The 15461-nt window shown below is 41.5% G+C and overlaps 3 protein-coding genes across 3 annotated transcripts in view; 2 read left to right on the top strand and 1 right to left on the bottom strand.

The window, feature by feature from the left end:
* Positions 1–498: 498 nt before the first annotated feature.
* Positions 499–8886, bottom strand: peds1 (plasmanylethanolamine desaturase 1). Its single transcript, XM_049581501.1, has 6 exons — positions 8695–8886; positions 7646–7765; positions 7390–7481; positions 7156–7300; positions 6817–7029; positions 499–4652 (listed from the first exon to the last, which is right to left on the bottom strand). The coding sequence occupies exons 1-6, from the start codon at positions 8828–8830 to the stop codon at positions 4531–4533; spliced, it is 828 nt and encodes a 275-aa protein (XP_049437458.1). The 5' UTR covers positions 8831–8886; the 3' UTR covers positions 499–4530.
* A 229-nt stretch (positions 8887–9115) lies between these two features.
* klhl12 (kelch-like family member 12) overlaps positions 9116–15461 on the top strand; it is a 45022-nt gene continuing 38676 nt past the window's right edge. The window contains exon 1 of the mRNA XM_049581495.1: positions 9116–9218. The gene's annotated coding sequence lies outside the window, so the exon portion shown is untranslated. The remainder of the gene's footprint in view (positions 9219–15461) is intronic.
* cebpb (CCAAT enhancer binding protein beta) lies at positions 13859–15429 on the top strand. The gene has a single exon (XM_049581500.1). The coding sequence runs from the start codon at positions 14054–14056 to the stop codon at positions 14948–14950; it is 897 nt and encodes a 298-aa protein (XP_049437457.1). The 5' UTR covers positions 13859–14053; the 3' UTR covers positions 14951–15429.

Genomic DNA, 15461 nt, shown 5'->3' with positions numbered 1-15461 from the left:
GAGTTCCTAAAACCTCTACTAGCAGCCTGGGAGTTTTCTTTGCTGTACCTTAGCTGTTCCTAGGACTGCGCTCTTCTGGACAGAGACCTCAGATGTTGTACCTGGAGTCTGCTGGAGCCACTCTCCCAGTTTGAGGGTTACAGCACCCAGTGCTCCAATTACCTCTGGCACCACTGTTGACTTTACTCCCCACATATTTTCTACTTCCTCTTACAGCCCTTGGTATTTTTCAAGCTTCTCATGTTCCTTCTTCCTGATGTTGCTGTCGCTCGGGATTGCTGCATCTGTCACCACTGCCTTCTTCTGTTGTTTGTTGATTAACACGATGTCCAGCTGGTTAGCAACTTTATAAAATCCTATTTCCAATTTCTGAGTATTTTTAAGACTTATGAAAGATCCTTTTAAGACTTAAAGTATCTGCAGGAACTTTATATTTCGCTATAACATCTTCAATCTGAAGACAAGTAATAATGAAAGAAATGAATCAGAGAAAACAGGTAGCAGTAATTATCAACTGTTTATTTAGTTTATTTATAAATACAATTTAATATATACATTGTAAGTCTCCCAAAGGGAAGACAACAAAAAGGCATCAAGGCATTATTCTGATATCTAAAACTCCATCACCACCAGCATACATAACCAACTACAACATCCACATGAGCCTTGCCTCAGAACAAGTGAGAGGCAAGTGAAGGGCAATTTAATGTCAGTCAATAAATTGTTTTCCCACATCGCTGGCAAGATTTACAGTAAATCAATCAGGGAGAGGATAAGGCAATTCAATAAAAAGTCCAAGGATCATTACAAAAGTGATTTCAACACAGCATGTCGAACAAACCAACAATGACTGCCCACCCCACATACCAACCAGTTCATTTGCTTTCACCATTTCCAGTGGGAAAAATATTTAGTAAACCACACATTGTCACAAAATACCCTTTCAAATCCACTGATGTCTGTTTTTAAACAACAAATTCTACCTCAACAACAAGAGGCCAAGTTAACTATACTGATATATGGCTACAATAGAACCCATAATGTATTTAAAATCATCATCTGGCTACTTTGGCCAACAGAATCTGATGGAAACAAGTGACTTAAACAACTGTTATCTTTCAAATAACGGCCTGAACTTCACTAATGGAGAGGGTTTTTTTTTCGTTTATCCATAAATTCATAATAACCTATTTAAATCACTCTAACCACAATCCTGAGATCATCTGGAGAATAAGAATGAAGAATAAGTTAATGCATGTTAGATCTATACTCACAACCTGACTCCCAACTATCACAACCATAAACAACAATTACAGCCACTCTGTCAGGATTATTATTATGGTCTGGATTCCTTCTGAGCTCACCATTTATTTTTATTGCGAGGTTGTCAGTTTTGTCCAAACTAATTATGACATGTCATGTATATCTAACCACTAACCTTTCCTATTTTGCAGTATTACAAAAACACAAAACGTCCTTAAAATTCTCATTACTTTTATATTATCACAAAAAGCAATTCGCTGAAGCGCCAAAACATCCAGTAGAGCCAACGCCAAATTTCTATTCATAAACTAAGTGGTGTGTCAAAGCTGAAATGTGTCTACTATCTGCAGCTAGCAGCACCCAAACTATTTTGTGCCTAATACTGATCCAAAAGAGCTACAGGAGCACAACTTCTACGCACGCCTTTGCAGTGAAACATAACGGCATCCATTTACCAGCATATATTACACAACCTAGTGCACACAAAACTGCTTCTCACAATACTCTACAAGCACTACGCAATCTGCAGTGTACTTCTGTTGTTGACCTATGGTGGATAATTGTTTATAATCAAGTATATAGGATTCAAAAACTGGAATATTTCATTATATAAAGCTTGATTTTTACCTTCAAAATGAACTAATACTAAATTGTCTACTTTGAGTACAAAGTAGTTCAGCCTTTCATTCAGCCTTTAACCAGGTCAACCTAACTAGGCAACAAACGCAGCGCCTCCAATTTAAACCTGAAGAATCTAGGATTGATCACATAACATTTTGGTTGTTCAAGGGACTGTTTGGTCAAAGTTTGGGGTCATCTTTTGAAAGCAGCACAATTAATTTAATCTGGAGCAAGCACAATCCTCCCTAATCAGTGTCTGCTCTTCATAAACCCAAAGGAAAGCTGGTGACCCGGTATATCGCTTGCACAAGCCAACATGCTGTATGCATGCACGCATTCTTACGTCTGTGTAAGTGACATCTTAATTAGTAAAAGTAATTTCGTCATGCAGTTTAAGTAGCTACTTTTTTAAGCTCCAGTTTTCCAACTCAAATAGCAAATACGTGTAAACTAGTAGAAAAAGAAAGGCATTTGAACCTAATCAGATGAGTTAAGACGTATGGTTAAGGGCCTCTGATTACACTGCATAGTTATTCGCTGTACAATACATTTACAAATTACTGACTAAAGCATTAAAAAAAAACAACCACAGAAGCCCTTGTAACATCACCAAGTCTGCCTGTCACGGTTACCAAGACGGTACACAGTGGCAGCATTCCTCACGGCCAATGTTACACTTCGAAGCCGACAGTTTCTTCCAACACAACACAAAAGAATAGCAAGATGCGAGGAGTTAAAACAATGTTACACACTGTTGGCACATAACTTTGGAGGATCTGTGTCTGATTAACGGAGACACAAACCCCAGAAAGACACAATAATTAACACAAAGGAGTGCTGCAAATGAAACAAAAAATAAGCAAAAAGACACAAGTACTGCATCTGTGGTGTGTAAGGCAGCTGGTCAAAACTGTGTCTGCCTCTGTCCTGTCAAACTGTCAGTGTACCAGGGGTTAAAAAAAGGCTTTTCACAGAGGACACATGATCATCTGATGGACTAGTTAGTCAGGCCAGACAGACTCAGCAGAACAGTGGTGTGACTGGTGTGTTTTCCCAGATTTCCTACTGGCCTAGCATCAACAATGACTACAGTTACACACATTTCAATGTCACTTTTTTCAAATCACTCTATGCATCTTCTGTTTCCACTATTATTTAAGATATATATGAAGCTGTCTCATTAAGGCTGGGTATTGGAACTTAATATCTTTCAGGTATCGAGTGAAACAACTCAGTACCAAGTAGTATCAAACTTCTCCAGTCAAACGAGACCTGCATTCGATCCTTTTTGCACCCACATCTAGGAAAAAATGGCTATTTGTATGGTTTTGCTTGCAGCCAATCACCACAAGCCGTCTTTGATTTAATGCGACGTAGGAGCTACACAGGAGCTACAACCCATACGCCTGTGGTGTATTTGACGGAGTTGGCAGTTTAGCGTGCTGACATGCCACCAAAACATTTAAAAGTTTGGCTATACTACATGCCTGTAGCGTCTGGTGGCATTTTCTGCAGCTGAATGTTTCCATTCACATGGCGGATATCGAATGAAGAACTCTTAAAGGGCACCGGTTTTGGTTCTGGTTTTGTACTTTTTTAAACAACACCCAGCCCTGAATTCAACAGCCCGATAATATAAAACATTCCATCAAAATGCCAGCTTAAGATCTGACTGGACTGTTTACACAAAAACTCGTTTTCTAAACTGTCAGATCTGTCGTTTAGCATCCTGGAGGAACGATTCTGGTTTTACTGACTCTTCCACTGCAACTGTAGTCATTGTCTCACACTAAAAAATCCACAGCTAAACAATTAAATATGGCTGTATTTTGATTTGTAGAGAGTTAACAGAAACAACAACAGTGGGCACTGGTTTGTATTTGTTTTTTTAAAACTAACTGACACCACTCTTTAAAAATGCCCCAAAAGTGTGCATCTAACCAAAATGTTCACGAAATCAACAAATGTAACAGTGATTAACCATTTTGTTCTTTAGCTATCAACATAGGTAAAGCATCCAAAAATCCTTTATCACCCCAGCCCTACTACTTACCATGGCCTAAATCCAATTTTATTACTTGCACATCAATCAGACCCTTGATGAGGTGGAGATGCAAAGACCGATCCAGAGACAAAAAAAATGCAGTGCTAAATATAACGTGACTTATCCAGTCTGCAAATGAACAGCTGCGTCTCTGGAGGAGGGAAAAAAGTGAGTGTTCACTCTTTCAAGTATTCTTTCTTGGGATTGTTTGAATTTTCTGACGTGAGGGAAATCTTTTAATCTCCTTAGGAAGCGGTTTCAAATTATCTGCATCTGACCGCAAAGTATCTGATCAAACCGTCTTAACAAAAGCATCTGTAAATTGCCTCAAAAAAGTGATGAGTTGTGTTAGACACACGAAGAGTTTAGGATATATTGCAATTTCACATGATGATCCATGAGAGTGAGTAATGAAAAAATCCCATCAACAGAGCCCTCCTCTTGAAAAACAGACACAATGTGCAAGACTTAAAGCTATGGCATCAGAAAGTGTTTGTTAATTTGTCTTTTTATGGATTACAGTTTGTGTGAGGCAAAAAAGGGGATGAGAAGCCTGGACAGAGCCAGTGTCTTCTGAGGTAGGGTGAAGTTAGCCTGCAGCGTTACTTCACTTTTTGAGCCCATTTCAGGTCATCTGCTCTGGGCTTCTCTCCCGTCACGCCCTGGATAAGATCCTCCAGGTTCCTCCAGAAACCGATTTTCTCCAGAGGGTAGTTCAGCCAACCTGGAGAGAAAAGGCTCGATGACAAATTTGCCTTGTGCCTAGATCCCACTGAAGCTGCAACTAACAATTACTTTCATAATCAATAAATGTGCTTATTATTTTCACAATTAAATCAAAAACTTGTGAAAATTGCTCTTCAAAACATCCCAAAGCCCAAAGTGATGACTTCACTTTGGTTCTTCTGTCCAACCAGCAGTCCTAAACCCCAAGACTCGTCATTTACCATCATAAATGACAAAGAAAAGCAGCAAATTCTCACATTTAAGAAACTGGAGCCAGCAAATGTTTTGACATTTTTGCTTGAAAAATGATTAACGGTTTATTGATTATCAAAATAGTTGGCATTTAATATTATTTCGATCGACTACTCTATTTATTAACCAGTTGTTGCAGCCTTAGTTCACAGTACACGCCTTTTGCCCTTATTTGCCCTTGTGTAACTTAACAAACACACAAGCCACAAGGGTCCAGACCTTGGAATGCGCCTATACCACCAAGTTGACTGATTCGTCTGAAATCATGACACGAGACAGCGGTGGAATAACAAAATAAACAATGAGCGTCACGGGACCACAATTAGCCAGTCAGCGCCAAGAGCAGGACTAAAGCTGTAAAGCTTTTGTCAAGCGGTAACCTGTACCAACGAGGAGTAATAACAGTAGCAGCACAATAGAAAAGATAGACGCTGCTATAGAAGCTGTTCTAAATCAACATGTGTTCTCAATATCACCTTACGTCACAGTTTGTTTTACTTCACGCCCCTCCACTAACGTGGAACTATGTCCAATTTATGTGTGTTATTCCTATGATCTAAGAAAGTCTAAAAATTAGTAAACACAAACAAGTCCCTCCCAGATCCAAAAGCTAGACTGCTAAAACTCTAATATCTGATGTCATCAAATATAAAGTCTGGAGCTCCACAGACAATGAATGGTGAAAGACGTTCTAGGTGACGTTGAGAGCATCCAGGGGAACGTTCTGAGTATATGGGAACATTTTCTGTTTCAGAACTGGAACACTTCAATAGAATAAAGATCATTTGAGTATAAAAAAGAAAACAAACATCTGTGGGTCCATAAATCAGGCTCCTGTTCATTATCTATGGAGCAGCTCCAGACTTTATACCCCATGACATCACAAGTTTGAGACTTACTTCTCTGATATCTGACTTTGAGAGAGAGTAGCTCATGTTAACAAATATTGATTGAACTTTTCCAAGGCATGGAAATAATATTCATTTAGGTGGTGTGTGCTCCCCGCCCCCCGGGTTGTGGTTTGACCCACACATCCCATGACACACTCATCAGGGATTCCTCCTGGTGAAAGATTTTGTAGCGTGTGACCCCTGTTGCCGTCAGTCGTGTAGTGTTAGAGCTCTGATCAGCCGTTGGTCAATGTCAGGCCATCGGTGAGCGTGTGTCGCGCTTGTTTTTGCAGTGTATCTCACACCGCTGGCACTAATAGCCCTGTTTAGGCCCTTCTCAGCTGGTTTTTGGCCAACTCGGCATGTTGAATCAGCATCAAACAGTTCAGCTCAGTGCATGAGATGAGAAACGGAAGTGATGAATAAGTATGTAAATAAACGGCTGAAGTCAAGAGGGCGTGAGGCGGTCAGAAAACACTTCATAATTGTTTTTTGTTGTTAGCTAGAGCATGGTACATATCCTTTGTTTGTTTAACCTCAGGTCATGTTGTTAATGTGCTAACTGGCTTACTAGCATCTTGAATCCGTCTTGTCGGTGTTCCAGTTTCCCTTTTTGAATGACGAATACAGACTACCGCTGCCTAATTGTACAGAGCGTGATTTACTTTCACACAGGTGGAGATCGTACGTACTGGCTGGCCGTCGGTTGAAGTCCTTATTTTATGTTCAAGCACAATTTTTGGCTGAGACACAGGCGACGTGAGGTGATGCAACAGTCGGCCTCCACTAGTTCTTCGATATCAGTTTGGTGTGTCTGGGCCTTAAAAACATAACGACTTCAAGACTCCCGATTACAAGACAACAAGTTGTGTAGTGTGCACAGCACAGTAAGCTGATGACTTTGAAAGCCACGCTGAGTGAGCTCCGCATCGCTCTCATCCCACAAACTGTGAGATTTTACCTTCAAAACACTATTTACAGGCCGATTTCCACCTTTAATCCTGAGTAAAAAAGACGAACCTGTGGTGATGCAGAAGTACGTCTCATGAGGGGAGACGTGATGGATGCGGTGGTGCTTGCGAGGGAGGATGATGTGGCAGTCCTGCAGAAACACGACCCAACGAGGTAGGCCGAAGTACGTGTGCGACCACTTGTGAATCTGGTTGGTAAGAGTCACAAAGATGCCGAGTGCGTACAAGTAGCAGTACCAGGGGTAGATATGGTAAATCTCCGCTGCAAAAAGGAGACAGACACTCATTTATTTGGTGTTTTTTTTTCCTTCTGTATGGTAATGTTGAAATAGATAAGAAAATCAGACAGATGAAAATGTCAGACTCGGTTTGTTGATACAAAACTCACCAGGGGAGAGGGTGACGAAGCTGAAGGCCATGTGTGCTAGAGGGATTATGGTCAACATGCAGTTGTCACCATTGGTCTCAATGAAGTCATGACGGGTAATGGCTGTGGGGTCGATGTGGTGCTCTCTAAATGGTCGTATAAAGGCCTGAAAAAACAAGAAATACGCACTGTGAATGCAAGAGGACGATAATTTTAAAAGCAGATTATTTAGAGTACAAACAAAAGATGCCTTACCTTTCCAAAGATAGGTAGATCCACTGATCCCCACGTGTCAGCCCCCCAGTGAACAAGTCCTGACGCAAAGTCTGCTGTGAGTATTCCTGCCACTGAAAGACAGTGTGAGGAGCGCAGCACAGATAAAAGGATGAGAAAACCATTAAATTAAAGACAGACCCAATGCTTTATTTGGACTGCAGCTCTAAAAAAAACAGAAGACAAAAACCAGTGACAGTACATCAGAACATTATATAATGTTTCAGTCAGCACTTACCAATACTCAGCAGGATGTACCACAAGTGTCCCAGGTGGAAATTGGCAAGAAGGTGAATGAAATTGAAGGCCATGAGAGAGAAGCAGAGGAGGACACATAACCACTCTTGACATCTTTTGCCTTAAAGGAAAACAGGAGCAGACGAGTTAATATGATCCAACACATGAGCAGCACTTCTTAATAGTACGACGTTCCTGATAAGATTATCATGCATATTATGTCTGCAGTCCACCTGAACATGATGTGATATGATGTAATCCAAACTAAAACGTCCAAAGGTTGGTAAATAAGACAACGTCAGATGCTTCTTTACATCAGTGACATTCGTCTGCACTTTGTTTGTTACATGACAGGTGAGCAGCTGGGCCTGAAATACCTGTCCACATCTGACAACTCAAAGGAGGCTCCAGTCTCTAAGTGGCTAAAATAAGCCCACTGGGAGGCAGACGTCAAATCAGCAGAAAGTCAAAGCTGAGGAGCTCAAAAAGCATGAAGTGTTTGCACAATGGGTGTGAAGGCCCTTCAATTCATAAGCCCAAGTTCAAATGGTATGAGTAATAGTGGGAGGACTGGCACAGTGTTTACTGGCCAACATCTCCAAACTATCCAGACCGTCAGTTTCTGGTTATGCATTGCTTTCCAGGGCTGACAACGCTGTTACGAAAGGTCACAGCAGCTCCATGGACAAATAAGGCTGCTGAGCCTAAAGCAGAAGCGGTGGATTCTTCTAACCTCTGCCTGATGCTCGAAATGTCAAAGGACAACAGCGGCTCAAACACAAATCCAACCAATCTCACATGATTCCTGTTGTGTAACAAACAAAAGTCTGGCTGTGACCAGCACGGAGCCGTCGCTCATTGCTCGGTGTCATTTAGTTGTAGCAGTTAAACACAAGCTGGTGCTCCTGTTTGTGATTTAAGTAGTTTTTGTCCACAGTTTGTTACTTGGTAACTACGCTATGTGAAGCCTGACGTTATATCACACCACTCGTGGACACTTAAACCGGGGAACAAGCGCATAAGACGGAGCTGCTGAGCACATCGACTCACCTGGTGAGTATAAACTGGCCAGTTCTCGGGCACCGGCGTGTTGTGGACCCCATCTGGCCGAGCCCCGGCCCGGTCCCTGCGGCTCCGGGCTCTGTGTCTCCACTCCACACCCGTTCTCGTTAACCATTCTCGCCATTTCTCCACTGTGGGCCCTGCCCCTTCAATCTCTCTACTCACAGTCAGGAACCAACGGAATCATCAAGTTCTCAGCCCACAGACAGCGTAGCGTTTTCAGCCAATCCGGCGCAAGTCGTTGAGCGCAGCAGCCAATCACAAGGCGGGGAAACGTTCCATGGATGGCCGAGTGACCAATGGGGATGTGCGAGGGGAAAGACCGCATTTCCTGACCCCACCCGTCCTGTCAGCTGCCCGCGCTGCCCACAGCCCTCTGCTGGATGTACAGTAGAGGGAGCTGTGTGTGTGTGTGTACATCGACAATACAGCTTCAGCTGAGGAAAGGACCAAAGGTACCACGTACACCACGTACAGTCAGTTGTTTCGATGCTGCAGCCTCATTTAGTCAGGTGAGACCAGTTGTTGTTGGTGGTGGCTAATGTTAGCTAGCTTTAATGCTAATGTTAACCAGCTGACACTTGTTGCCATAGTTGCTCCTGTTCAGCCATAGTTAAATAGAGTGGCTTCAAGAAAATTATCAGTACATCCAGGTAAAAGTACTTTATTACAAGGAGGCTAAACGTTTTATAATTCTAATTTAACTCAAGTCAAAGTATATAGGTATTATCAGCAAATGTGTCAGAAGGTTTACAATAGACACAATGGCCCCTGTCAGAGTATTATATACTGTATCAGTAGTTTGTTGACTGGTTAACTTTATCTGGTCAATATATAGTGAAGTAAATAAAATATATATCCCTCATAATATTACTGCTGTCAGCATTACCCTTTTAAATGTATGGAGCAGAAGTATGAAGTAACATAAACTGAAAATACCACGAAACTTCAATTAAAAGTCCAGTCCCTTTTACTATCCTGGTGTGGCTATAGATTGTGACCAATAAAGGCCTGTCTCAATTAGACGCCTGGTCTGGTTGCAGTTCCCTTTTTTTTTCAATAGAAGTTGTTCAGATGTGTAAAACCGGGTTGTTGGCTATCGCAAATTATGTGTCCATTCCTTGATACCACTGCAAGTTATTCATATTCCTTTAGTCCGTAAGGGTCCTCAGATCAAAATAATCAAAAAGGTTTTACATGAAAATTAATCCAGGTTGTGAGTACTGTTTTAACAGGATAAAGTGGTGTCGTGTCAGTATGCAATAACTTTCTCTCTCTCTCTGATGTCTGTCGGAGCAAGATTGAATTAATGACTTATGATTGATATATTATCCTAAAGCCTAATTTTTAAACAAGTAATACTGGTTTAAATAAACAATTTGTATTTCCCGAACTTTGCTAAGCAACAGTTTTGTGTGAAAGGAATTAAAGGCCTGTCCCAAATATAGGCCTGCTGATTTCAGTGATTTATGCAAATAATAGCCCGGGCTACTAATTGAAGTTTTATGGTACTAAAGAAAAGTACAAGAGTCTCAAAACTGTACTTTGGTAAAGCACAAGTAGGTCTGTTTGTCGCTGCTCAGTTACTTTTCACTGCAGGTTGACATTGAAAGCTTTCTCTCATTCACTCCCCTTCTTTTCACTATGTATTTTATTGTATGTTGTATGCACGTGGTATTTGGAGCCCTTATTTATTAATTTATTTGTTTGTTTATTTATTTTGATATTGTTGTAGTTAGTTAGTTATATGAATCCACATTAGCCACTATCAAGGTACTCTTCCTGGGGTCCACACAAGTAGACAATTTACAACAATGAAACTACTAATGACAATAGTTACAACAATGGCAACAAGTATCCTCACTATATGTAAATTGTCAGAAAAAAAAAGATATAGCTCATATGTAATAGTAGTACTACTAATAACAACATTAACAGTGATTAAGAAAATGAAAAGACCAGAAGAGTTTAACACAAAGGTTCGTATAGTCAGATATTATCTAATAAAACTTCTCCTATTTAAGATGTGCTGGTGTTCAGTGCCATCAGGTATTTCTTCAACCCATTTTTAAAAACAGCTGCGCTTGTTAGATGTAAAATGTCTGTTAGTAAACCTTTACATAATTTCATTCCTCTAAACACAACAGTGCCTTGCCTTGCATTTGTTTTGGAAACAGGAAGTGAAAAACAACCTCTTGCTGCATGCCTTGTATTTATGTTATGGTCATTACCACTGTAAGAAAAATGATGGTAAAGAATATTCAGGGTTTTAGACAATAAAATATTTCTCATAAAACAGAGCAGAAAAATAACCATATAGTCCTTCACCAGTGACCAACCTAAGGTTATGTTCAATCTGATTATGTTAGCTCTTCTGTTACAGTTCAGAGGAAGTCATGTGGCATGAGTCATGAGTCATTATTTGACGCACTCGAACACATTACTGGACAGTGATGCAAATTAGTAAGAGCCAATGTTTAAAAATGAAGATAAATTCTTGTGGAAAGAATCAAGCACAACTCTTAATAAGTGCCAGACCCATAAATGGAACAGCTTTTGTCTCTGTTCTGACCACTTCTATCCACCGTCTAATATAACTCCAAGGAGTTTGGTTTCCTCTAACTGCTCCACAGGCACTCCCTGCACAGACAGGTTTAACTGTGGTTTATGTTGACGTCTGAAAGTTGATCCAAACACTATAAGGGCTTAAAACCTTAGTTTTAAGCCCTTATAAACAGGACTTTTAATGCAAAATATAAATCTGCAAACAAACCAGTAACTATAGCTGTTAAATAAATGTAGTGGAGTAAAAGATGTAACATTTCCCTCTGAAATACACGTACGTATAAAGCAGCAAGTACTCAAGTAAAGCTTAAGAGTCTAAAAACTGTACTTAAAGGAATACCTCACCGACAAAATAAATCAAAATGTTCGCCGTTTTCTGTGGAGGCATGTGGGAAAAACAAACTTTGTTTCATGAATTCAAGGTCACTGAGCATGACTAACTGATACACAAATGGTCATGTTGTGGGTGAAGTGTTTCTTTAAGCACAGTAAACGTACTTAATTTACATTTCACCATTGCTGAACAGACAATATACCATCCAACAGTTTGTGCAACAGCTAACAAAATATGTGACCTCACAGTATCAGTAAAGGTTCAGTGTTTGCTGTGTTGCTATGTGTAACCACAGTAAAGTACAGTGGGACATGCTTAGCTCTAATATTGCGGCACTTGTGTATTACTTGACTAGCTATTTCCATTTCCTTTTTTCCTGACCCCCCACTCCCATAGACTCTGGACTATGTTACCTATATTAACCATATTACCCATAACAACACCAGCCACTTTAACCAGACGACCAGCACTACCTTATATACTGAGGCTGAGACTGAGGCAAGCTGCTATTCTAATTGTTGCATCTTTGCACCACTTGATTGCTCTTATATATTTTTATTTTTGTGTTACCTCTTCTATTCTCTTTTACTTCCTTATTTATACTTAAGCTTTTGCACTGTCTGCACCATCGGTCATTTCAGAGTGAAGCGATGTTTCAATTCTCTATATGTCCGTTACATAACTTTAGAAATGACAATAAAGCATCTTGAATCTTGAATTTTATGCTACTTTATACTCACAATTCATTAAATTATTCAGTTAATATTGTACGTTTTACTTGATTTTTATCTTTCTCTTACATACAAAACATTCGATCAGCTTATAAAATATAATGCACATTTATAGATCCAACCACACAACAATTTATAAAGTAGTTTTAGAGAAAACATAAACAGTTCTTGCATAAAAACACAAACTTGTGAAATGAAATGCATTATTAAAAGCTAGGGGAGTGAATAAGAGACAGATTTCAGTGTAATGGTGGAGAGCAACTAAGTACATGTGCGCACGTATTGCACCTAAGTACAGTTTTGAGGTACTTCCATTTATGCTACTTGTTCATCCAGATATGGGGGTCACCATTTCGGGTCACTGCATCATACATGAATAGAGTCACAAACATCTTTAGTTGCAGAATAAACTGCAGCACTGGTGCATGCATATGCTTGTTAAGATGTGTATATTTGTGGGAAAGGCAAGAGATGTTGTAAGATAAGTGTTTTTGGCTGTGCACCAGTCAAACAGTTTATGTAAAGATGCCTCAACTGTGTGTCACTTCCGTACAGTCTAGCAGCTCGCCACAAGATGGCAGTAAGACCTCACATTAATTACATACACTCAACTGACAAACTGTGGAGTAACAGAAGAGCAGAGAGTCATGAGCAGCCTGTTTGATCTGAGGCTCATTAGACCTGCTGAGTGTAAATGATACACACACCTGTTTTGGCACCTGAGCCAAGTCACTGTGTCTTTTTATTGTTTAAATTTAAATTTAACGTGGGAACAAAATCATGATGACCTTTGAGACATTTATAGAAAAGCTTTGTGGGCCTGAATGAGGACACACTGAGGTGTTATTAGACATAACCCAGACTGACTGAAAGTCTCACAACAACCACCCTGACCCTCATACAGTTGGAGTGGATGCATCATCTGATACAGTTTGACCACATAACAACAGTCTGGTTTGAGCTAGTCTCTGTGTTGTGGGGAAACAGCTGTGTGGAGATGTGTCCAGGGTTGTTTTCATGAGCATCGTCGTTAGGGGTGATTACGCATGAACTCAGAAAATGGTTGCCACGAGTGGGATTTTTCCATTATTATCGAGTTGATGAGATGTGACTGTAGAGGGCGTGTATGGACGTTGTGTCAACAAATGCCGGGGTAAAAAGTATTCAGTACGCTCTGTTTTTACAGTTGGCACCCTGGCTGTGGGTTTAGACGCTCATTTTCACTTTTGATTTTTGATGTCTTAGTTTCATTTTAACGAAAAACCACAAAAGTTGCATTTCCCATCATTTATTCCGCTGCTGCAAACCAAGGTCTGTGCCACAACTCACCGTCACACACACAAATTAAAGACAGATTAAGCTTGTTTCTGATGTTAAAACACAGATGGTTGACTGCAGGGAAGCTACTGTATTAGCAGCACAGGTTGTCCGGTTGGCTCCTCGCTGCGCGTCACACACCTGCCCAGTTAAAGCCCCGCCCCTCGCGTCTAATAAAACCCCCCGAGACAGGAAGACCTGTCAATTCCTTCCAATCCATGAGCGCAGCTTCTTCAAAGTAGTTTCACTGCGTGTTGTCACAGGCAGTGACACGGCGGATTTAAACTCATCACATTCCAACACTTGAGCCATTTCACAACTGAGGCAACTGAAGCAAAAGCACTCTGGGCGTCTCATCTCAGCGCTCCATGCTCCTGCAATCCGGCGGGTGTTAAGATCCATGGAAGTGGCCGGCTTCTACGACGAGGGCGGCTTTGCTATCCACAGTAGAGACAGCATTATCAGTCCCATCAGCAACAGCTCATACTGGAGGCTCGGCGACTCGATGACGGAGCTGGGCATTGAAGAGCGGGAGAGAGCGATAGACTTCAGCGTTTACCTGGATTCAGCTTTGCACTGCCCGCAGCTGGCGGCGCAGACGCACCAACAGCACCAGCAGCAGCAGGGGGACGTTTACTCTGATTTCCTGGCGGAGAACAAGATCAAGAGAGTTACAGCTTTACAGAACTACAAGAACTACTCGCTGCTGAACGAGCTGGAGACGAGTCAGTGCGACAACCTGAGGGACCCCAGGGAGCCCTACGCGCTGGGTTACACTGAGCTGCAGGAGACCCGTGTGGATAGTGTGCTCAGCCCTGAACTCGTCGGGAGCCGCTACAGAGCCGCCGCTGCCGCTGCTGCTGCTGACAGAGACGACAGTCAGGAAGACGCAAAGATGGAGAACGGGTCGTCTGGTTTTGACATGAGGTACCTTCATTACCAGGCCACCAGCGGCAGTCTTGGAAACATCTCCACTGCGTCCTCGACTTGCTCCAGCCCGCCCAGCACACCTGCCCCGTCAGGTAAAAGCAGGTCGCCGTCGCACGGTGGCAAAATGTCCAGCGGCAAGTCGAAGAAACGCCTGGACAAGGACAGTGAAGAATACAGGGTGAGGCGGGAGAGGAACAACCTCGCCGTGAGGAAGAGCAGGGACAAAGCCAAAATGCGCAACTTGGAGACTCAACATAAAGTGCTGGAACTGGCTGCAGAGAACGATCGTTTACAAAAGCGCGTAGAGCAGCTGTCCAGAGAGCTGGCCACCCTGCGCAACCTGCTCTCTGCCACTGGACAATGTTAGAAAACCTCCTCCAGAGACTCCACACAGACCTCCGGGCTGCTTGTCTCATCATCGATGGACTTTAGAGCCGGAGGTGATCCACTGAACTAGTGTTGGAAAAACGGTACGCTTCACATGTGAAGACAGCGACCACCAGTTTACAGGGACACTTTGAATGGGACTGAAGGAGTGGGTGCATGGATTGCGCAATCATTCACGATTCTTCACATGTCACCGTAGCTTTATTCTCAGATGTAATTTTTTGTGTATGCAGTATTTCGGTGCAGATTTTACATACATGCGAGTGAATTTCTACATTTTGTGTATCTGGAGCCATGGTTGTCAAGGGAAGAGTTGTGCTGCAGTGAAATGATGCAACTCTTTGTAATAGTATTGGCAATGAATGAAATAAGTCTAATTATTTAATATTAAAAGGGAAAATGCTTTAATTGTACTTGATATTTTATTGAATTAAACAGATTTATACTTTGTCTAAAGAATTTCATTCGTAATTTCTTCCTTTCTGTCCTTT

The sequence above is a fragment of the Epinephelus fuscoguttatus genome, linkage group LG7 (assembly GCF_011397635.1).
Source record: "Epinephelus fuscoguttatus linkage group LG7, E.fuscoguttatus.final_Chr_v1".
Classification (NCBI taxonomy): Eukaryota; Metazoa; Chordata; class Actinopteri; order Perciformes; family Serranidae; genus Epinephelus; species Epinephelus fuscoguttatus.
This window is presented reverse-complemented; position numbering and strand designations above follow the sequence as displayed.